Source organism: Camelina sativa, chromosome 5 (assembly GCF_030686135.1).
Source record: "Camelina sativa cultivar CO46 ecotype springtype chromosome 5, ASM3068613v1".
NCBI classification, from domain to species: Eukaryota; Viridiplantae; Streptophyta; class Magnoliopsida; order Brassicales; family Brassicaceae; genus Camelina; species Camelina sativa.
Genome location: NC_141884.1, coordinates 13,914,395 through 13,937,306, shown reverse-complemented (window position 1 = coordinate 13,937,306; position 22,912 = coordinate 13,914,395). Strand labels below are relative to the sequence as shown.

The following is a 22,912-nucleotide window of genomic DNA, read 5'->3' as shown; positions in this document are numbered from 1 at the left end:
GACAGCATGCTTTCGCCGGAGTTCGTCCTTACCAGCTCCTCTCCGCTGCTGCTCACATCCATTAGGAATCCAAAGGCGATAGCAAGTCGGATACCGTTAGGAATCTTCAGAATCGCTGGGATCGGAGCAGTGACTCAGCCGAGTCAATTAAATTTGTTTTGAAGTAATGTACTTTGAATACATATTATTAAGCTCACGAGAATATCTCAAAATATGTATATATTTTGAAGTTAAACTTATTGTTATACAAACTACTCGTAGTCATTATTTTTACTACATGTAGAATTAGATATCAAACCAACTTGATTTCATTAAACAACTTGACAAACCTATATATACATGTCTAACTCTAGGGTTTTAGGTTTAACATAAACCGTCATAAACATTATAAGCCCAATATACAAAACCCAACATATATGTCTAATATTGATCCACAATACTCCCCCTCACGGTGGAGTGTGAAGATCACGAACGCCCAACGTGGACAGAATGTAATGAAACTAATCACGACCAAGAGCCTTTGTAAAGATATTGGCGAGTTGCTCAGTCGTACGAACATGTTGCATGACAATCACTCCTTCCCGAACCGCATCACGAACTGCATGACAATCATGTCCAATGTGCTTGGTACGCTCATAGAAAACAAGATTCGTAGCAATGTAAATAGCGGTTTTACTATCACAAAATAGGCAAGCTGGCGCAGCGTGGACAATACCTAACTCCTTCAACAACTTACGAAGCCACTTAATCTCCTTAAGAGCAACATACATAGACCGATACTCGGCCTCTGCGGAAGAATGAGAAACCGTCTTCTGCTTCTTTGTCTTCCACGAAACAGGACTACCACCAAGCAGAACAACATAGGCACTAAGCGACCGATGCGTAAGCGGACAAGAACTCCAGTCCGAATCACAATAAACCTCGATGGACAAATCAGAAGACGACTTAAGCAAAATGCCATGACCAGGCAAGCCACTTAAGTAACGGACAACATGTATAGCTGCCTCCATATGTGCTTCGTGTGGTGCTTGCATAAATTGAGCCAAGACTTAAACAGAGTAGCTCAACTCAGGCCGGGTAAGTAACAAATACAACAGACGACCCACCAAACGCCGATACGATTTGGGATTCGACAGTAGAGGACCATCGTCGGTAGCAAGGTGATGATTCTGTTCCAAAGGAGTGTGAACAGGTCGAGAATCAAGGTCCCCAGTGTCAGCAACAATATCAAGAGCGTACTTAAGCTGTGACAAGAAGAAACCATTGGACCCATGACTGACTTCAAGGCCAAGAAAATACTTTAACTTGCCCAAGTTTCATTGAGAAACAACGACTAAGATAATCTTTAAACTTTTGTAACATGTATCCATCATTGCCACAAATGATGAGATCATCAACATAAATTAACACACGAAGCTCTATGTTGTTGCGAGTATAAGAGAAGAGCGAGTAATCTTCATACGACTGGAAGAAAACAAAACGCAAAAGAGAATCAGTCAACTTCTTGAACCAACAACGAGGTGCCTGCTTGAGCCCATACAAGGATTTGCGAAGGCGCCAAACCTTCCCTGGATGAGAATGACGGAAACCCGGAGGAAGCTTCATGTAGACCTCCTCATCAAGATCCCCATGTAAGAATGCATTGTGAACATCCATCTAATAAACCTCCCAATTCTTTGCCGCAACAAGCAAAGGAGGGTGCGAACTGTAGTCATACGAACGACAAGAGAGAAAGTCTCTTTGTAATCCTCCCCCTCAACCTGATTATTACCAAGAGCAAAGTCTTGCCTTGTATCGTTCCATAGTACCGTCAGCATTGTATTTTGTCTTATAAATCCACTGACAACCAATAGCAATTTTATTAGGAGGAAGGTCAACCAACTCCCCTGTTTTGTTCTGTTCAAGAGCATCAACCTCCTTATACATTGCATCATTCCACAGCTTGAGCTGAACAGCCTCTTTGAAATGTTTAGGCTCATTATTGTTAGTATAGCCGCAAGGAAAACACGGTGAGCTGGTGAAAACTCATCATCAGAAACAAAATTCGTGAAAGGAGACAAAGAGATACCTGGGACCGAGATCGAAGACGTTGAAGAGGAGTCGGGAAGATCAGTAGAGGATGATGGTGTGTAATTAACGTTATAGAGGATGTAATCATTAAGCCGAACAAGAGGCTTAGAAGAACGCTAGCTTTGACGTTGTGGAGCCGACACAGTCGGTAACGGAGCAGACACAGCCTGGTCAGCAAGAGGAAGACTAGAAGGATCACCCGTAGACAGAACAACCAGAACAACAGTGGAGGGTGCAACAGCGGGAACAGCCGGTTCTATAATAACTGGAACATAATTAGGAGGAGCAGTCTCCTGAGTAACATGTAAATCATGCGACGAAGAACTGTCAAGAACAGTCTCTTGTACAGCAGAATATGGAGAACTAGGAGCAGAGCTCCCCCTTGCATCCGTAGTAGTCACCAACCAATCATCATCACCGGATGGTGAAGAACCTGACCCAAGAGGTGACGTAGAAACCGGTGATGCATAAGGAAAAACTTCTTCCTGAAAAATCACATCCCGAGACACAAGGAACTCATTCCTTTCAATATCAAAGACCTTCCAACCTTTCTTGCCAGAAGCATAGCCAACAAAAACACACAAACGACTACGCTGACCAAATTTATCTTTGTCTCGACCAAGACGATGAACATAGCATGCGGAACCAAAAACACGAAGCTCGTCATAGGTGGGTTTGAAACCGTGAAGCAACTCAAAAGGACTATGACCAGAATGAAGAGAAGACGGTGTAAGATTGATCAAATGGGCCGCAGTAAGAATGGCTTCCCCCCAAAACTTGATAGGCAAGCTTGCTTGAAATAACAAGGCGCGAGCAACGTTTAGTATGTTCTGATGCTTTCTTTCAACACGCCCATTTTGCTGAGGTGTACCAACACACGACGTTTGATGAACAATCCCATTAGCACGAAAATGAGAAGAAAGACACATGAATTCTGTCCCATTATCAGTTCGAACCACCCTGACAGTTTTACCAAACTGCTTCTCCGTGTATTGCAAAATTTTTTTAAGAACACGTCTTACTTCAGACTTCTCAAGGAGGAGAAACATCCACACTGCGCGAGAGAAGTCATCAACAATCGTAAAAAAATACATGGCACCAAAAGAAGACGGAACCCGATATGGTCCCAATACATCACAATGAATCATTGAGAAACAATCTGTTGTTTTATTAATACTATCCGGAAAAACAGATCTTGTTTGTTTAGCTCTAAAACACACGTCACAAGACGTAGAGCTAACAGAAGACGAAGAACGAGTAAACAAAGGTAAAGACGAAAGAACTGAAAAACTAGGATGTCCTAAACGCCGATGCCACAAGGCAGGATCTGTAGCCGCACTTGCCATATGAATCTTCGTTGTAGCCACATACGTAAGATAATACACACCATCACGCTCTTCACTGCTTCCAATCAAAGTCTTCAAAAATTGGTCCTGCAAAACACAAAGAGTGTCAAAAAACATTGCTAGACACTTAGTTGTTTCAGAATTTTAGAAACAGAGATCAATGTGCAGTTGAGTGACGACAGAAAAAGAACATTTGTCAACTTGACATCCTGGGAGAGTGGAAACGACCCCATGCTTATAGCAAAAGTTTTACTGCCATCAGCAAAACCAACCGGACTTGGTGGGATAGATACCACATCGGTTAATAAAGAGAGAGTCCCTGTCATATGATGGGAAGCTCCAGTATCCAAAATAACATTGCCAAAAGTGATCTTACCAGACAACTTGTTAGTAGCAGCAGTACCATTGTTGGAGGTTCCTTGAATGAATTGTGTAAAAGCTTTCAATTGTTCTTGTGTGAATTCAGGTAAACCAGAGGGACTAGAACTAGTAGCATTAGCTGTAACAGGTTGACCACGTCCGCGACCGCCGACGTTGTAGCTAGTACCACGACCTCTTCCTCGGCCACCAGAACCACGACCAGCATTGCTCTTCTCATTCCTCTCCGTCCATGAGTCCGGAAAGCCAACGAGCTGCCAACAATCTCGTTTCTCATGACCACTACGACCACAATGAGAACAAGAGAAACGAGATTTACCAAGAACAGATTCTGGTTTGCTTCAACTTGAAGCATCAGACCGAGCAAGAAAACCAACAGCCTCCTCTCGTTGTTCACGAAGACGAGTGGAAGACAACCGTTGTTCTTCTCGAATTACTCTACTGTATACTTCATCAAGAGAAGGAAGAGGATCCATGGCAACAAGATTAGCACAAAGACCCCCAAATCTGGACTCATCAAGTCCCAAAACAAATTGGTGATTCTTCTCTTCCTCTCTTTCTTTTGCAGGTGCAGATGTAGCTCCACAGGTGCACAAACCACACGAACAAACTGTGAGAGGTTTGTAAATTTGGTATTCCTCCCACAACGTGGACAACTTGCCGTAGTACTCAACGACTGTTTGTCCTTCTTGTCGACAAGCACTGAGCTGACTTTTGAGCTGATGAACACGAACCTTGTTCCCAACCGAGAACCGCTGCTTCAAGTCTAACCACAGTTGATGAGCGTTCGCGATAAAGGTAACTGTAGATTTCACCTGTGGTTCAATCGAAGTCCTTATCCAACCGACGATCATAGAATTCACCGTCAACCAATTCTCTAAATTGGGATCGTCACCAGCTGGTTTAGGGATCGAGCCATTGATGAAACCAAGTTTATGTTTGGCTTGGAGTGCGTTTAATATCTCCGTTGCCCATTCGTTATAGTTTTCACCATTTAACAATACCGACGAAATCATGGAACCAGGATTGTCGGAGCTTGCCAAGGTGTAAGGAGACACTACCAGAGTCACTGACTGCGGAGAATCATCTTTCTTTGTTGCAGAAGAACTATCTTCGACGGAGGACATATTTACTTGTCACGCAAGAAACAAACTTTGAACAAAAAAGTAGAAAAGAAAATCGAAACTATCGATTGGAAAGAAAAGTTTAGAGAAATTTTTGTGATCTTAGCTCTGATACCATGTAGAATTAGATATCGAACCAACTTGATTTCATTAAACAACTTGACAAACCTATATATACATGTCTAACTCTAGGGTTTTAGGTTTAACATAAACCGTCATAAATATTATAAGTCCAATATACAAAACCCAACATATATGTCTAATATCGATCCACAATACTACATACTATATATACAATCGAGTTTTTTGTTTGAGACAATAATAGAGTTCAAAAAAACAAAAAATCGTAAATCGAATCTTTTTGTGGTTTTAAATGAAAGAAATAGAAATGTCGGCAACGAAAAAATACGGAAATAGAAATAATGAAGCTTTGAAAATAACTTTACCTGCGAGGCAATCCAGAAATCTTAGTTTAACAAATCCCGAAACAAATTCTTTTTTTCTTTTTCTTTGATTGGTAACATAATGATGTTTTACAATGCGAGAAGATTATGATTATCAATCAAGAAAATTTGAATAATGGTATTAGAAAACGCAAAAAGATCAGAATTTATGTATTCGCCTAAAAATACAAAGACAATTTTAGTATGCAAATAAATGGGTATATATAGTGGAGTAACTTCATTAACCCTTGTCATTGTATAAACAGTAGGATTTTTACTCACCTAATTTTTCAGTTGTCTGTGTGTATATATATTGCTCAGGGTTGGTGATAGACATGTTCAACAAGTCCATTTAAACTGGGACTATACTAAATTTACATGTATTTTAAGACCTAAAAAAAAATTTCAAAAAAAAATTATATGTACTTAAAGCCTATTTTTAAAAAATTGAACAGAGACTATAACAATTTTTGCGATTTTTACAAGGACGCTGATATTGCTATTACCCTTAATTGAATCATTTAATTGAACAAGTCATGTACTCACTGACACACATGCATAGGTGATAAAGAGATGTTCGGATTTCAAGTCATTGTAAATAAAGAGAGAGAACGAGCATTTGCAACTTCTAAGTGCTCTCTTTTTACTTTATTAACAAATGTTGATTGGATAATAAAAATATTAATACTCCTTCAAAAGCTCTAGCAATCAAGGTCTGAGTGGTGAAATGTTTTTCATTTATTAGTTAAAGACGCAAAATACAAATAAAACCATATATATGACACAAGTTAAATAACATCATTGGGGAAAAGAGAAAACAACAACACATACATTGTGAAGACATGGCAAAACAATGAAATCTCCTCTCAAATTCAATAGCACTTAGGGTACATGATGAAAAGTGATAAAATATACATTGAAGATGACTTTTACCAAATCAATTCAAGGAGAGGCACCGACGCGGCTAGACAAGAACACCATGCAACCGTCCTTGGGTGACAGCGTTGGGCAATGCACAATATCATCGCAGCCATCTGACCGAACCCTCTCGAAATTAAACACTGACGTGAACATCGCAATGAAGAGCACGAGGTGGGTCAGCGCATAACGCTGGCCCACGCACAGATGTGAACCCGATCCAAAAATTAGGAAATTGCTTTTGAACACTTGATCCTCTTGTCTTGTCTCACTAAACCGATCAGGGTCGAACCGGTCTGGTTCAGAAAAACCTTGAAACGAGGCGTCAAAAACCGAAGGAAAAACAATTGTACCTTTAGGGATTGTGTACGATTTCGTGAGAGGGAAGTCACTAAGAGCAACGTGTGGAACCATACTTGCTGGTGGTCTGTATCTAAGGACCTCACACGCCACAGACCGCGTGTATTTCATCTCCGCGAGATGATTGTCTGTGATCAACGCGTTGGACTCAGGCGACCAAAGCCTTGCCACTTCCTCCCTGACTCTTCTTAACACTTCTGGCTCCGACTCAAGCAGCACCACTGCCCATAGAAGTGATGATGTGGAGGTGTCCTGTGCGGCAAACAAAAAATCAACGAGCATACAACTGATCTCTTCATCTTTAGAGTGAGGCGGTGTTGGATTCTCCGCAATGAACGAACGCGTCCAGAAATCTATTAGACATGTTGGATTCTCTCCTGCGGCCATCTTTAATTTTGATTTTCCCACGCATATAGCCAGCGTTTTCGTTAGCCTCGATACCGCCCGACGAGCCTCGCCGAACGTGAAGCCAGGGAGGTCGATCGGGAGCGCCATTGTTCCTTGATTGAAAAGGTTGTAATCAGTAAGAATCGTATTCTTGACTTCCTCGTCGAGGTATGGTCCGACGAAAATCGTCTGTGAAGTCTCTAAATTAAGTTCACGGATGAGTTGTCGCATAGAAACCGGCCGAGATTCACGTGAAATTTTTACCTCCCACTGGCGTAAATGACGGAGGATAACTTTTTGCTCGAGGGAAGAGTAGACTGAGAGTGGCTTACGGGTGAAGTTAGGAGCGACCAGACGACGAACGGATTTATGATCCTCGCCGAACATAAAGATAAGGCTGTGATCGCCGAAGAGTTTCTTGCCAAACGGATGTCCAACAAGTTGGAACGCATCCGGACGAATGTTGGCGAAGATTTGATTGGAAAGCTCTGCGTCTTTAATGTAGATGATGAACTTTCCAATAAGGTAGTTGGCGGAGAGGCCAACGGAAGTGTTTGCCATTTCGGATTGCTTGTTCCAGAAGGAAGTCGGGTCACGGAGGAGTGCAATGACGTTTCCAATGATCGGAGTGACGAAGAGAGGGCCAGGGAGGTTACGTTTCTTGACAAGGTAAGAGAGGTTCTCGAGCAGAAGGAAGAAAAGTAATACTGAGACTACGTACGGTGCAAGAGAAGCAGATAGAGAAACTGAGGTAATCATTATTCTTCGGTTTGTAATAAAAAGTATCTTAATGGTTTGGATTTGAGTTTTGTTCTTTTGTGTATATATGGAAACGATTTTGCTTTTTGCCGTTCTTTGTTTGGTAGGTTCTCCGAATATTTATAAGAGATTTTGGGTTGAAGCTATTTCTCCTCTGTTTTTTTAACTTCTTCATGCCATTGTCTATGTAGAGAGAGAGAGAGAGAGAGAGAGAGAGAGAGAGAGATTTTTAACTGATCGTGATTTGTGAGTTTTCTTGACAATATTTTGATGTTGTCGTTACGACTTTGGTTTGAACTACGTACCAACTGAGCTTTTCATTTGACAGTTTCTTTTACCTTAAAAGGCATAGCTTGGGCGCCAATATATCATACCTAATCTGATTTTCTCTTAAACTCATAAGTCATTGTGTTTCGTTGTAAGTTTCATTTTTTGGAAAGTTCAGGCGAACTCACATATTTGGAAAATTTTCATTTCGAACTGATTGATGGGACGTCCGACACAAGGAAAATGATCCATATATACCTATCAACTTGATTTGCTCTAAATCATCTAAAGTCTAAATTCATTAATTGTATATGATGATTAAGGCTTGGTTGGTACTTGGTATGCTAGATGTATATATAGCGGAATAACAAAATTACTCATGCAAGTAATTGTTAGCAGGAAAAACTGAATTGGATAAAGTTTTTGTAAAATAATTATAAATCCTTGAAAAACTAGTTTTAGTTTGATGTAAATAATTTACAAGAATGTAGATTAGCTTAAATAATCTCTTAAACTTTTTAAAAAAATAGTGGAAAATATACGAGCCTAGCTGTTGGTGCGGATTCAGCACCCCCGACATACCGAGCTAAACCAGAAATATTAATTGACTATTTAACCGGGAATCCGGTTAAGGGTTCAATTAGGTCACAAGAAGTCAATTCGGATGGAGTGTAATCTTGGAGAGAAAGAAATCGACTTCCACTTCGGTGCGGCGGCCGACTCAAGCAATAAGGCAGTTTTCCATATCTCACTTCGTCCGATAAGGAAAGTTAATATATTATGCGATCTACGAATATGTATAAATAAGGGGAGACTTCTCCATTGTAAGATATACAGAATCGAATACAATAATCGAGTTCTCCTCTTGTTCTTAGCAATAAACCCTAATTCTTTTGAGTTTTACTTCTTTACTTCTAATTTCAAGGTTTAGATCTATTTTCTAGAGAGATTACCCTATTGAATTTGTTTCCCCTTTAAAACAAATTCATTGTGGAAACCTAGTTTCTACAATTGGCGCCGTCTGTGGGGATGCAAATCGTCTCTAGGAAAAGTTACTCTCTAAGAAAATCTCCCTAAGAAGCCCTGCAATAATGTCTTCCATCGTCAACGGAGTCCCCGAAGCAAACCGCATGCCAGAACCCACAGGTCGTTTCCATGGAGGACTTCAAAATCTTGTTCGGCTCCATGACGAAAGAGATCTACCAGATGATCTCCGACACCAACCGCAGAGTCGATGCCGTCGTAACTCAGACAACCCCACTGCAAATCTCTGCCGGACAATCGCCAGCACTCGACTTAGGCGGTCTCACTCGTCGTCTCGATTTTCCGGACGCACAATTCGAGCGGAGGAATCCTCCCCCTCATACCACGTCGAGTATTCGACCGATGAATCCGAATTTGCGGATACACGAGAGCTCGGCCGCCCCGGTCGCCTGCCTCGCGAACTCCGGACCCTGCCTCGAACTCGAAGAAATCAAGACGCAAATTAGCGGCATGAACACGCTCCTCCATCGAGCTATCAGCACGGCTCCGGAGATCGATAGGATTGTCGAGGTGACTCGGCAGTCACCCTTCACTCAACGTATAACGCGGGCTGCCGTACCGAATGTCAAGCTGAAGCTTCCGATCTACCAAGGAGACAAAGATCCGGTCCAGTTCATGACATCCTTCTTGGCAACCATGTCAAAAGCACGATTCACCGACGAAAAGAGGGACGCCGGTTGCTGTCAGCTATTCATCGATAGCCTTTCCGGCCCTGCCTTGGTATGGTTTACGAGGCTCTAGCCGAACTCGATCGACAACTTCGACCAATTGTCCAAAGCTTTCCTCAAGAACTACCGAATCATCATCGAACGAGGTGTAACAAGTTCGGATCTCTGGGAGATGGCCCAGGAACGAGGAGAACCCATCGCCAGCTTCTTGAACAGATTCAAGGAGAAGCTGACAAAGGTCAACGTCCCGGAGGACGCTACAATGGCAGCCTTCAGAAAGGGCTTGATCCCCGGATCACCATTACGAAAGGACCTCAACATCCAGGAACCCAAGGACCTTGACGACGCGCTGCATCGAGCTTCCAGATTCGCGCTCGATGAGGAAGAGGAGGCTCAAATAGCCGCAAAAACTAACGACGAACAACCGTCGCATCCCCCCAAGGCTAAAAATCGGGTCGAACACCACGAACCCCGCAAGCACCACGAACCTCAGGATCGAAAAAAGGCGTCATCCACGCAGTCTCCAAGGTGGACGATCAAGAGAAGCAGCCGTCTGACCCGAAGGAACTCTACTGCGATTTTCACATGTACTCCGGTCACTCCACACATGAGTTTGTCCACCTGAAGAACTACTTGTACGCGAAGTATCTCTCTGGCGAAGTCGAAGCTACTTATCAGCCAAAAAGCGCCCGTGGGGGCAGAGGTCGCCGAGGGGGATGGCGTGGCGGAAGATCTAATGGAGGCCGTGGTGCAGGCGGCGGACGAGGCTACAACGGACCACCCAACGCAGTCCAACAGCCGGCCAACCAAGCACCCGTCAACCACCAAGAAGAGGCGCCCCAAGTAGACGAACTGCCTGGCCCTCCCAAGCGCCAGGGGGGCAAAACCCGGAGCGGGCCAATTCCCCTCCCCGTGGACGAATAACCATGATATCTGGTCCACCGGAGGATTGTGCAGACTCCGCGCATTGAAGAAGAGGGCACGACAAGTTTACACCCTCCAAACAGCTCCGAGAGAGCCTTCACTCTGTTTGGACCCGATATCATTCACTTCGGAGGACGCCAAGGGAATCCAGCACCCCCATTCGGACCCTTTGGTTATCGAAGTCTCAATGGGCGACTTCGACGTTGAACGAGTCCTGATTGACACGGGGAGCACCGTCAACGTACTATGCTGGCAAACGCTAGAGAAAATGGGCGTCACACCAGACCAACTGAGACCCGAAACTCGACCGCTGATGGGCTATGATGGGGTCGCTAAGATGTCGATGGGCGACGTAAAGCTGCAAGTACGAGCCGACGGAGTGACCCGGAAGACTAAGTTTGCAGTCGTTGATGCACCACCAATCTACAACGCTATTTTGGGGATACCGTGGATATATGCAATGAATGCCTTACCATCGACCTATCACCTCTGCCTCAAATTCCCGACCACCACAGGAATTTGCACACTTTACGGCGACCATAGGGTGGCTCGAGTCTGCTATGTTATCGAAAAGAAGAAGAGAAAGACGGAGGATGCATAGCAATTACAGAGCGGGGATCACCTTACCGGTCCCCAAAAGCCGGAGCGGGATCGCCTCAAGTCTCCAGAGTGTCGGATCATACAGGCAAATAAAGACCCCTCTGACCCCTCGCGAACTGTCGGTATCGGGGCTGAACTCGACGAACACATAAAGACTAAGCTGATCGCTTTCCTGCAATCTCGGGCTTTCACGTTCGCCTGGTCAACGAAAGACATGGTCGGGATAAGTCCCGAAGTCATGTGCCATAAGCTCAACATCGATCCCACATTCAAGCCGATCAGACAGAAACGCAGGCGTTTGGGCCCGGATCGAGCCAAGGCGGTCCAAGACGAAGTCAAACGACTATTCAAGGCGGATCAAATAATGGAAGTCCAGTACCCTGATTGGTTGGCTAACCCGGTGGTGGATAAAAAGAAAAACGGCAAGTGGAGGGTTTGCGTGGACTTCACTGATCTCAACAAAGCTTGTCCTAAGGACAGCTTCCCTTTACCGCACATAGATCGTCTCGTTGAACCCACGGCTGGAAACCAGTTGCTTTCATTTATGGATGCTTTCTCATGCTACAACCAGATCGCCATGAGTTCGGCCAACCGTGAGAAAACGGCATTCATCACAGATAGGGGGACCTATTGCTATAAAGTGATGCGGTTCGGATTAAAAAACGCCGGAGCAACTTACCAGCGATTGGTAAACATGATGTTCGCAGATCTGCTCGGCAAAACTATGGAGGTCTATATAGACGATATGCTGGTCAAGTCTTTGATCGCAGAACAGCACGTCCAACAGCTGGCAGAGTGTTTCGACATCTTGGATCAATTCCAGATGAAACTAAACCCAACGAAGTGTACGTTCGGAGTAACTTCTGGAGAATTCTTGGGGTACATCGTCACCGAACGGGGAATAGAGGCGAATCCTAAACAGATCGAAGCTATACTAGGACTTCCATCACCGACCAACAAGCGAGAAGTACAACGCCTAACTGGCCGGATCGCCGCTCTAAATCGTTTCATCGCCTGATCAATGGACAAGTGCCTCCCCTTTTACCAACTTCTTTGCGGAAATAAGGATTTCCACTGGGACGAAGAATGCGAGACCGCCTTTCGGCAGTTGAAGGAATATCTGACTTGTCACCCAGTTTTAGTCCAACCGGAGGACGGCGAAACACTATACCTCTATGTCTCGGTTTCCAGTTCGGCAGTCAGCGGGGTGTTAGTCCGAGACGACCGCGGAGACCAAAAGCCTACCTTCTACACAAGCAAAGCACTAAACGACGCGGAATCTCGATACCCCACGCTGGAAAAACTGGCCCTTGCAGTGATCGTCGCAGCACGGAAACTGCGACCCTATTTTCAATCGCACTCTATCATCGTGCTTACCGACCAACCGCTCCGAACCATCCTCCATAGTCCTCTCCAATCCAGACGCATGGCAAAGTGGGCAGTCGAACTCAGCGAGTACGATATCGAATACCGTTCTCGCCCAAGTCTGAAGTCGCAGGTTCTGGCTGACTTCATCACCGAACTATCGCCCGAGCTCGACGACCCACCCCCGCGGTAGAGCAATGGACAATGTTCGTCGATGGTTCGTCAACGAACCAAGGATCCGGAGTGGGACTCATCCTCCGATCCCCCAGCGGTGAAATCCTTGAGCAGGCGTTAAAGCTCAATTTCAAGGCGTCGAACAACGAAACCGAATATGAGGCCGTTCTCGCGAGACTCCGGTTAGCCCAGGGACTTGGAGTCAAACACCTGCAGGTCTTATGTGACTCCCAACTCGTAGTCAGCCAGTACAGCGGAGAATTCGATGCCAAAAACAAGCGAATGGGAGCATATCGACAGTTAGTCCGCACGTTGTCCGGAGAATTTACATTTTTCTCTCTGACGAAGGTCCCACGGAACGAGAATGCATCAGCCAACGCCCTCGCAGCTCTGGCAAACCGCTCCGACCCTGAGTTACAGCGTACCATTCCAATTGAATGCATCGATGCTCCCAGCATTGATCCAGACAACCAGATCGCCGTCATCAACGACGACCCAATCCCGATGGAAGCCGATGAGCCAATAGAAGATATGACGGATATCGCCAAACCTCTGGAGGATTGGCAACTTGAGATCAAACTTTACATCTCCGAAGGCATCGTCCCGACGGACCGATGGGCAGCTCGACGACTGAAGGCTCGAAGTGCCAGGTACATCCTTTTGGACGGTGAACTATTTCGCCGAAGTGCGTCGGGAGTATTCCCTACCTGTGTTACTCGGGACGAAGCCGAACGTATCATGATGGAAGTGCATGAAGGCGAGGGTGGCAACCATTCTGGCGGACGCGCACTCGCCATTAAAATCAAAAAGGATGGACACTATTGGCCTACCATGATGGCCGACTGCGAAACTTTCGCGGCCAAATGCGAAGCTTGTCAACACCATGGACCAATGCGGCACGTCCCGCCAAAACTGCTAAATACCGTGACAGCTCCATATCCTTTTATGCGCTAGGCCATGGACGCCATAGGACCTTTTCCGGCATCAAAATCCAAGAAGTATGTCCTGGTGCTGACCGATTACTTCACCAAGTGGGTGGAGGCGGAATCTTTCACGAGGATCCAATCCTTAGACGTGACGAACTTCATATGGAAGAACATCATATGTCGCCATGGACTTCCATATGAGATTGTCACCGACAACGGCACCCAATTGACCTCGATGATCACCAGACGCTTCCTGACGAAGTGGCAAATCCGTCTCAGCACTTCGACTCCTCGGTACCCTCAAGGAAATGGTCAGGCTGGAGCCACGAATAAGTCAATCGTCGATGGACTCAAGAAACGACTCGGTCGAAGGAAGGGAGCATGGGCAGACCACTTGGACGGTGTACTATGGTCATACCGCACAACCCCGCAGCGAAGCACGAGACAGTCCCCTTTCTCTCTCGCATACGGTCTCGAAGCACTTGCCCCGGCCGAAGCAGGAGTCCCGACACTTCGTCGTACTATGATGGTCGATAATCCCGAACTTAATGACAAGATGCTGATCGATCACAACGATCTTGCTGAAGAGTTGCGCGACAGAGCTCTAGTTCGAATGCAACACTACCAAGATGCAGCGGCTCGATACTATAATAAGACTGTTTGTCAGCGGCGTTTCAACGAAGGCGATCTAGTTCTGCAAGAAGTTTTCGAGAACACCAAGGAAGTAAACGCTGGTAAACTCGGCCCTCGGTGGGAGGGTCCATACCTCGTGTCTAGAGAAGTTTGTCCAGGTGTCTACAAACTCGTAACCATGGCCGGGGAACGGATCAAAAACTCGTGGAACGCAGCCCACTTGAAACGTTACTACAGCTAAGTCGTTGTTACGACTCTACCTAGGAGTTTTAGGGACTCCGAACTCCATTTATCCTTCTTTTGTAATACGAACTACGCTTGGCTTGATCCCCACTCCGGGGTACGTAGGCAATTCCTTATCTTTCAAAGATTAAGCGAATACAGCTAATATATTAATAAAGTTTTGACCCAAAAAAAAACTTATTCTTATTTTCGAACATATTCAGACCGGCGACAAGCCGGTGTACAACATATCGACCATATTCGAAAAATCACTTGCATTTAATCTCCCTTACACGGTTTGATAATTCCAATTAAAATAAAGTTTTAATAAGCTAAGTCAATCCCCATTACATGCTTTGGAGCGATGACCAAAAAAAAAACAGAGAAAAGAGACGCAAAGGGAGAAAATCCCTTCAACGACTCAGGGTCCTAGATGAGAATAGAAAAAGACCATCCGAAATCAGAGTTCGGAACAGTCAGAGTTCCACCATCACCGTCTGGGTTGGTCCTCCAGACGAAGTGGAGGCCGTGGACCTGACAGATCATCTGCCAGCGGTTCCTCCACCGTTACCTTGTCCAGTTCGGTTCGCCAGAACTGACGAGATTGCCTCAGGGTCTCCAGTCTCTCCCTCGGAACTTCGACGCCTCTTGACGCCAGGTCTTCCAAGAAGGAACATGGGCCTTCAGCCAAGTGCCTCTAACGGAAAATCTGGCCAGCCGACTCCAGAAAATTGGCGTACCGCCTTAACCTTTCCACAGAGGCCCGGTAGGCCCAGATATCCACAGTAAGCGGGTGTGCAGTATCTTCGAGAGGCTGACAGTCGGCTTCAAAAAGGACAGGCATCTCCATACTAGCCACCAGCTCTTGGCACGCCGCGCGCGCGGCAAGGAGCCCGGTCATACGCCACTTCTCCAAAAAGTAACTTTCGGCGATTATTTCATTCAAGACCTGAATAGTCCCGTCCAACCGATAAAGCCGACAAAATTCGGTCAATCTACGGCGTCTCGCCATAAGGTGAGCCCCCAGCCTATAACGGCCAGCTCGGTATCTTCGGAGTTCCTGACACACGAGGCTCCCTTCTGCACCCGTCATATCAACATGAGGAATTGGTGCGCGAGTTCGGAACGTCTCCACGCCCTCCTGGGCGGAGGGATTTTCCGACTTTTCAGTTCAGTTGGAACCACTCGCCGCAGCGGCTATCCTTTCCCGAGCCCGTCTTAGCCACGCAGATCGAGTAGTCACCATCTCTTTCTCTTAATATTTTGGAAAGTTATGGAGGTTAGAATGATCTCCCAAACTCCCAATCCTATTTATACAGGATTATGGGAAGTAACCGCCGCTGAATCCACCAATCAGAGTGCAGCGAAATCTTCGCTAGGTCCCGAGAATAACTCTCAAAGACCGCCCAGCACATTTAATGCGGTGCGTCCCTTATTTCCAAAACGGAAAAAGGAAGTTTCCTAAAATTTATAAAAAAAAAAAAAAAAAACAACAATATATATATATACAGTCATATCTCAACCCGATCTGGACTAAGTATTTATTAGTCCGCACTAAATTCACCCTTCATTGACACCCTGGCCAGGTGATCAGCTAGTATAACTACCCACTATCTTTCAGGATAAGCCGAACCCAGAGTTATTACTTCGCGCCTGACTTTCATATGTAGGGATAAGCCGGACCCAGAGTATTTATTCCGCACCCGCTCTTTTATTTTTGGGGTAAGCCGAACCCAGAGTATTTATTTCGCACCCAAACTTTAGTTCGGACGGAACGGTTAGCCGAACCCAGAGAATATTTTCGCAGTCCGACATCCGGACTAAAGCAAAGGAGGTAAGCCGAGCCCAGTATCTCGCTCTCCGACCAAACACACTTCGTTTAAAATTCATAACCTGCTTTCGAGACCCTAATCGATTTACCGTCATTTAATGAAAATCGCCTGATGTAAGCCGGGAGACGTCTCGCTTCAGGCACATTTTTTTTAGAATCGAATAGTAAAGCAGTGACTAAATACACAATAGAATAGCAAAATAAATCTCTTATTATTACTGTAAAGTTTTATTTTATGACAAGCAAAGTTCAAGTTCGCCTGCTACATTGCAGCTGCATTTTATTAAATTATCACACGGAACATCCTAATTCCAAAATGGTGCGCCATTCGCAGCAATCTCGCGAATGCTCGTCTTGAGTCGCTTCGGCATTGGCCATAGCAGTTGCGACCCAGTCTTTTCCCAGTCCTCGGAACGAGTCTCCAATGCTCTGGCCTTCTGTTCGGATTCATCAAGCAGGTCAGTAGTCCTTTTCCTTTTCGCCCTGAGTAGGGCGATCTCGGATTCCAGAGTCCTCAGCCGTCGATCGATCCTGCTTCTCTTCATATGAAAATACTGAAAATGTTGAGTCAGTTCTTGGTGCGTACCCTCAATCTGCATACGCAAAATCAGCAACGAGTTAGTACGAAGAAGACCAATTTTGGTCGTTCATAAGGAAAGCAAAAAGGAGAAGAGGATAGTGGCTACCTGACAGAAAAAGGCATCGGCCTCGGCAAGCTCGGCATCGGTTGCACGCTGGTTAATGTAGAACGGCTTAACGTTGCCTGGAATGAAGTCACCAATCAAGGCAGGGTCCATGTGTGTCGATCTCCGATCTGATTCCCTTCGGCATTCATTGCAGTACGCAACAAGACATGGCGGCAAAGCAGCTATCTTGTCGAACCCATTCGTAATCCAATCCTTTGGGTGAGGTTCCAGCATCTCGAGTTTGAGTAGCAGATCTCGTTGTACTTGTTCCGATGCAGCAAGACGATCGCGATATTCCGTGTGACGATCTTCCACCTCATGAAGAAATTCTTCCAGTTCGCGCATTTCTTCCGGTTTAACGCGGAACATCAACATCTAGGGAGCTCGGATGTTCGGGTAGTATGCCATCCCTCTTTCAATAGCTTCATCACTCGAGAATGTCGGGACATCGTTTCCAACTAGCGAGGATTCCACGCTACTAATCGAGCTCGACATTGTCTTGATTGAAAGTGTTTCTCAAGTTGTTTAGTTCGGAAACAGCGCCGTTTGATTTATACAAGTATTGGGCGGTGAGACCCTTTCCAAATTTCCATATTTCATGCGAAATGGAAAAAATGCAATTTCTTGAAACTGTCAGTTTTCTTTTTCAATGAAAAGGAAATATTCCGGCAATTAAGTTCCAAAAGAGAAAATGGGCCAAACAGGTCGGTAATGTTTTACAAGGGTACTTAACAAAAACAAAAAATACGGCTAAGCATCTAAGGCACCGGTCAAATTGGCCTGGAAGCTATCGGCATTAGAACCATACGGATGTTGGACGGAGTACGGAGCCGTCGTTCCAGGGGGAGGAAATCCATAGCCGAGCTGATCCGGGGACATGTTGAGGTCTTTTTCATTCAGATCAAGGACATTGATCGCCTTGATGGTCTCTTTGGCTTCGGTCTTTTTCTCGTCAATCTCCTTGATTCGCTCCTCGGGAATGACGGCCCCATTCTCGATCAGATATTGTACAGTTTCCTGTATCCCGGAAGCTTGGTTTAGCAGATCTTCCAGGGGACGAACTTTCCCCTGTTCGAGTAGATAGGCCTTGACCTTATCCCAACGATCCTTCCGAAGTCTCTTAACTTCGAAATTGAGCTGAACCTTTAACCTGTCGCATGATTCCTGCAGTTCGGCTTTCTCTTCTTCGAGAGTAAGCGATCGGGAGTTCAGTTCGCTAATCCTCAGTTCAGAGTTGGCGATGATACCATCTTTTTCGGCGACAAGCGCCTCGAGTTCTTTGATCCTCGCATCCTTGGCGTCGCTGGCAACCCGGATTTGCTCTACGCATTCTTTCACCTTTTTGAGCTCCAATCCAGATTTCTTACTGGATTTGGCACGCCTATCGTATAATTGAGTCAGCGTGTTCATCTTGGCGGCAGTCTGTAAATCCGAAGAACGTATGTCAGTTCGCCCGCTAAAATTTCAAGCAAATTAAACAAAATGATAGGGCATACCATTAAGTGGTACTCGGCGACATCAAGGAACGCCTGTTTGAATTCCAGTTCATCCGCTGACGGAAGGATTCGATTGGAGGTCTTCAATTTTCGGAAAAGCTCGCCTGAGGCTTCGCGATTGGTCACCAGAGGGTAGTCTCCGAAGTAATGATAGGAGAAGCGATCAGTCTTATCATTTCTCCTTTCCAGGCGAAATCGATTGGCAGATTCCAGTCCGGCTTCTTCCGCCGAGCGTTTGCGGTTCACTACCGGCTGTGGTTCAGTGACTGGGTTATCTCCGATGTGCTTCTTCTTCTTCTTCCTTCTTTTCGATCCAGCTTCAAGTTGCGGGACATCCTGTTCTTCGTTCGAAGGATTGGCATTCTCTAAGGCCAAAGGAAGAATATCTCCTTCCGCGACATCGACTGTGTTGACATTTTCTCCAGAAGCCTGAATAGGGTCGAAGTTGGTCTGGTCCGGGATGGGATCGACTTCGGTTAGACCTTGAGATGGATCGATGTCGGCTTCAATGGCAGCCTGAGTGTCTCGGCGAACGATCTGGAGTCTGTCGGATTCAAGGACACGTGCTCCGGTAGGTTCCGCAGTTCGTCCTAGTGACCTAGCAAAACTTGGGAATGTCGTCCTGGGTTTGCCCATCGCTGTTTCAACACGGATGCGGGTAATAAACTCCCACTGACGATTGTTTCCAGCTAATAGAGCGTCCCTGACAGGATGATAGTTTGGAGCTAGCCGCGTCGCGCAAAATGGACGATCTGGAAGCATGACACAAAAAGTTAAAACTGGTTAGAGATGCCGAAGTCAATTAAAACGTGCTGGAAATATAAAATCTACCAGGATTTTCATTCCACACTCTCCGATGGAAACCCAATGGGTTAACGAGTGAGTGCTGATCGACGCGGACCTAGAAATAGTGGTTCATCCACTTCTTGAATTTGCTCACTCTTTTACCAATAAGGAAATTGTGCGCCGGCCTCATATTCACTTCCCAGCGGTGCAGACTCTTTGATAACTTAAAGTTGGATAGTTGTTCAAAGCATTGAACTCCAATATTGACTCCGACTTCGGCTGCTACAGTGAGGGCAGCCATAAAGTTACAAATAGCTCCGGGGACGAACTGGCAGATTGCTATCCTGCGTCTTTGGGCGTAGAGTGATATTAACGCAGGGATTGGGAATAAGAGGCGACATTCGGTAAAAAAACATTCGTACAGGCATATATACCCTTCCGGAGGGTTCTAGGGGCGTTTGTCCTCTCGAGGAATCAAAATTGTGACTTCGCTGTTGAATAAACCACATGAGTTCAGCATGTCTTTCACGGTTGTGGACGAACTCAAACTCTTCTCGCCACCAATTCGTCCTTCATGGTCAAACAAGGGATCGATATCCTCGATCAAGAGTCCTAAGGGTGCAAACCGATCTTCTTCTTGTAACAGTACATCTTGAGTCAGTTCGGTGTTTTCCTCTTCAGGACAAACTGATGGCAACGGCAACACCTGTGAGGATGAGGCTCCCGCTGAACAGCGAACCAGGTGTGGTGGGACTTCGGAGGCCGACCTACTCGATTCACCGATCTGTGCGGTACGTTCTGAAGATCGACGAATTAGCTGTTCGCCCTCGACTTCTGGCGAAGAGACGGGTTCTGATGTGCTCACCATATCTTGAGTTCAGAGAGTGCGGAAGAAAATTGGAACTAACAAAATAACTAGAAGAGAGATCGGAGCAGATTACCTTTTCGTTGTTGGCGGAAAATGAGAAATGATGAAAGGAGAGACGTATTTATAGACTCAAGTGGGCGGCAACCCTACAAAAAGTAATCATGACCTACGCGACTCTTCGAATTCCGGGCTAGCAGATGTGACGCAAATGACACGTGTCATCCGAGAAAGTCGCGGTGAAATGATGCGGAGATCCGGGTAAAATCAATTAAGTCTTTATGGTTTAGATCGGATATTCTCTTTCCAAAATTCAGAATATTCAAATTAAAATCTCGAATCTTCAGAACTGGGGGGGACTAATTGTTGGTGCGGGATTCAGCACCCCCGACATACCGAGCTAAACCAGAAATATTAATTGACTATTTAACCGGGAATCCGGTTAAGGGTTCAATTAGGTCATAAGAAGTCAATTCGGATGGAGTGTAATCTTGGAGAGAAAGAAATCGACTTCCACTTCGGTGCAGCGGCCGACTCAAGCAATAAGGCAGTTTTCCATATCTCACTTCGTCCGATAAGGAAAGTTAATATATTATGCGATCTACGAATATGTATAAATAAGGGGAGACTTCTCCATTGTAAGATATCCAGAATCGAATACAATAATCGAGTTCTCCTCTTGTTCTTAGCAATAAACCCTAATTCTTTTGAGTTTTACTTCTTTACTTCTAATTTCAAGGTTTAGATCTATTTTTTAGAGAGATTACCCTATTGAATTTGTTTCCCCTTTAAAACAAATTCATCGTGGAAACCTAGTTTCTACACTAGCGATTCCATTTTCAAGTTAAAAAGAACACGAATTATAGCCCATGTGGCTCTTCTTTTTTGGGCAAACGGATATTTCATTAAAGAAACTAGGGCTCAATACATAAAGACATTAGAGCGTCTTTTGCTGGCATTTGAAAGAAAAGAAAGTGGCTCTTAGGCCATGTTTATAGAGGGATCACCTCACCTGATCTTGGGCTTTTAAAAATTAAAATTTAGTGAATAGTGCCCACAAGATCAGATGAAATGATCTTAATTAAGATCTGTTCTTCATGTGTGTTCTTCTGCTGACGTGTCAGCTCGTAAACGAAAGAAATGTTTAATTTTTTTTATTTCATTCGACGTTTATTTTTTACTTTTCTTCTTCTCTCTGAAAAATCAAACAGGCGATTTCATGAGAGATTTTTTTTCCTCATCGTCTTCTCCTCTGTCCGGCGATTGAAACACCGGGGTGACCGTCTCCTCGTCGTCTCCTCGTCTCCTCGTCTCGTCGTCTACTCCAGATCCACCGATTAGCTGTTCTTTGTCTAGCTGGGTTTTTGGGGTTGGGCTCTTTGTCTACCTGTTACTTTGGTGGGTTTGTTGAATTCCGGTGAGAGAAACAATGGCTTGCATGAAGCTGGGATCCAAATCTGATGCTTTCCAGAGACAAGGCCAGGCTTGGTATATTCACTTGATCTCTCTCTCTCTCTAATTTTATTTTGTATTTTGCTTCTTGTTTTCTCCTTTCAATTGAGCAGACTTGGTCTGAATTTGAGACCATGGTCTTTCTTTAAGGCAATCTCAGCATTACTTAATCAAAAAACTCATTCCTTTGTCTTCTTGGGTTTTGCTAATTGCAGGTTTTGCACAACTGTACTTCCAAGTGACATTGTCGTTGAAGTTGGGGAGATGTCTTTCCATCTCCACAAGGTACAATTTGCTTAACTTGAACACAACACTCTCTTCTTGAAACAGTTGCCTTAACCTGGAATAGTTATTGTCTTCTAGAATGTTATGCCTTTCTCCAGCATTGTAGAACTACTATGTATCAAAGATCTGTTTGGTGGGTGTGTATATTTATTCTTTACAACATTGTGTCATATTAGTCTTTTGTTGATCAAAAAGATCGAAACTTTGGTTTTTAGCTTTAATCTTCTTATATGACTATTGACTACCAATGCAATTTTGCTAGCTGTTCCACATCCTTGATTATTTGCTGAACTTTCTTTTGGTTCCTTCACAACTCATTCAGTCTCTGTAGTTTTTTGGCAATGCCTTGTTTCCAACAATGAGAATTCTGACACTTATTGTAGAAGCACGTATCTACTAAGCCCCCTCTTTGTGAAATAATGGTGTTACTTGCAATTTCTTACACCTTTTGCTTTAATCATTTTTTGCTATGTGCAGTTTCCCTTGCTCTCTAGAAGTGGAGTCATGGAAAGAAGGACTGCAGAGGCGTCAAAAGAAGGGGATGATAAATGTCTCATTGAAATTTCTGATCTTCCTGGCGGAGACAAAATGTTTGAACTAGTTACCAAGTTCTGCTACGGTGTGAAGCTCGAACTCACTGCCTCTAATATGAGTGTGAAGCTTTGCAAACACTAGTAGTCAGCATAAGTTGTATATGTTATAATTGTTACTATTAGTAGATTAATAAACATGATCACTATGAATCAGTACTGGAACAGAGTTGAAAACAGAGGATGTGGTAAGATACTTGTCATGCGTTATGCAAAATCAGATATAAATAAAGTAAACAATGTATGAAAACGCAAGAAAGGACTAAACAATGGGTATAGTATTTTGAAAATAATAGACAAGATTGGTTGAATT

At 44.7% G+C, this 22,912-nt stretch overlaps 4 protein-coding genes and 1 pseudogene across 4 annotated transcripts; 3 read left to right on the top strand and 2 right to left on the bottom strand.

The window, feature by feature from the left end:
* Window positions 1–6,303: 6,303 nt before the first annotated feature.
* On the bottom strand, window positions 6,304–7,785 carry LOC104789238 (cytochrome P450 710A3 pseudogene; annotated as a pseudogene).
* Window positions 7,786–10,875: 3,090 nt separating this feature from the next.
* On the top strand, window positions 10,876–11,289 carry LOC104789237 (uncharacterized). Its single transcript, XM_010514966.2, has one exon. The coding sequence runs from the start codon at window positions 10,876–10,878 to the stop codon at window positions 11,287–11,289; it is 414 nt and encodes a 137-aa protein (XP_010513268.1).
* Window positions 11,290–12,857: 1,568 nt separating this feature from the next.
* LOC147943730 (uncharacterized) lies at window positions 12,858–13,781 on the top strand. Its single transcript, XM_087512338.1, has one exon. The coding sequence runs from the start codon at window positions 12,858–12,860 to the stop codon at window positions 13,779–13,781; it is 924 nt and encodes a 307-aa protein (XP_087368464.1).
* A 4,094-nt stretch (window positions 13,782–17,875) lies between these two features.
* On the bottom strand, window positions 17,876–19,708 carry LOC147943729 (meiosis-specific protein ASY2-like). The gene is made up of 3 exons (XM_087512337.1): window positions 19,570–19,708; window positions 18,622–19,373; window positions 17,876–18,547 (listed from the first exon to the last, which is right to left on the bottom strand). The coding sequence occupies exons 1-3, from the start codon at window positions 19,706–19,708 to the stop codon at window positions 17,876–17,878; spliced, it is 1,563 nt and encodes a 520-aa protein (XP_087368463.1).
* Window positions 19,709–21,330: 1,622 nt separating this feature from the next.
* On the top strand, window positions 21,331–22,849 carry LOC104713355 (BTB/POZ domain-containing protein At1g30440). Its single transcript, XM_010512267.3, has 3 exons — window positions 21,331–21,760; window positions 21,940–22,009; window positions 22,487–22,849. The coding sequence occupies exons 1-3, from the start codon at window positions 21,702–21,704 to the stop codon at window positions 22,682–22,684; spliced, it is 327 nt and encodes a 108-aa protein (XP_010510569.1). The 5' UTR covers window positions 21,331–21,701; the 3' UTR covers window positions 22,685–22,849.
* Window positions 22,850–22,912: the final 63 nt, after the last annotated feature.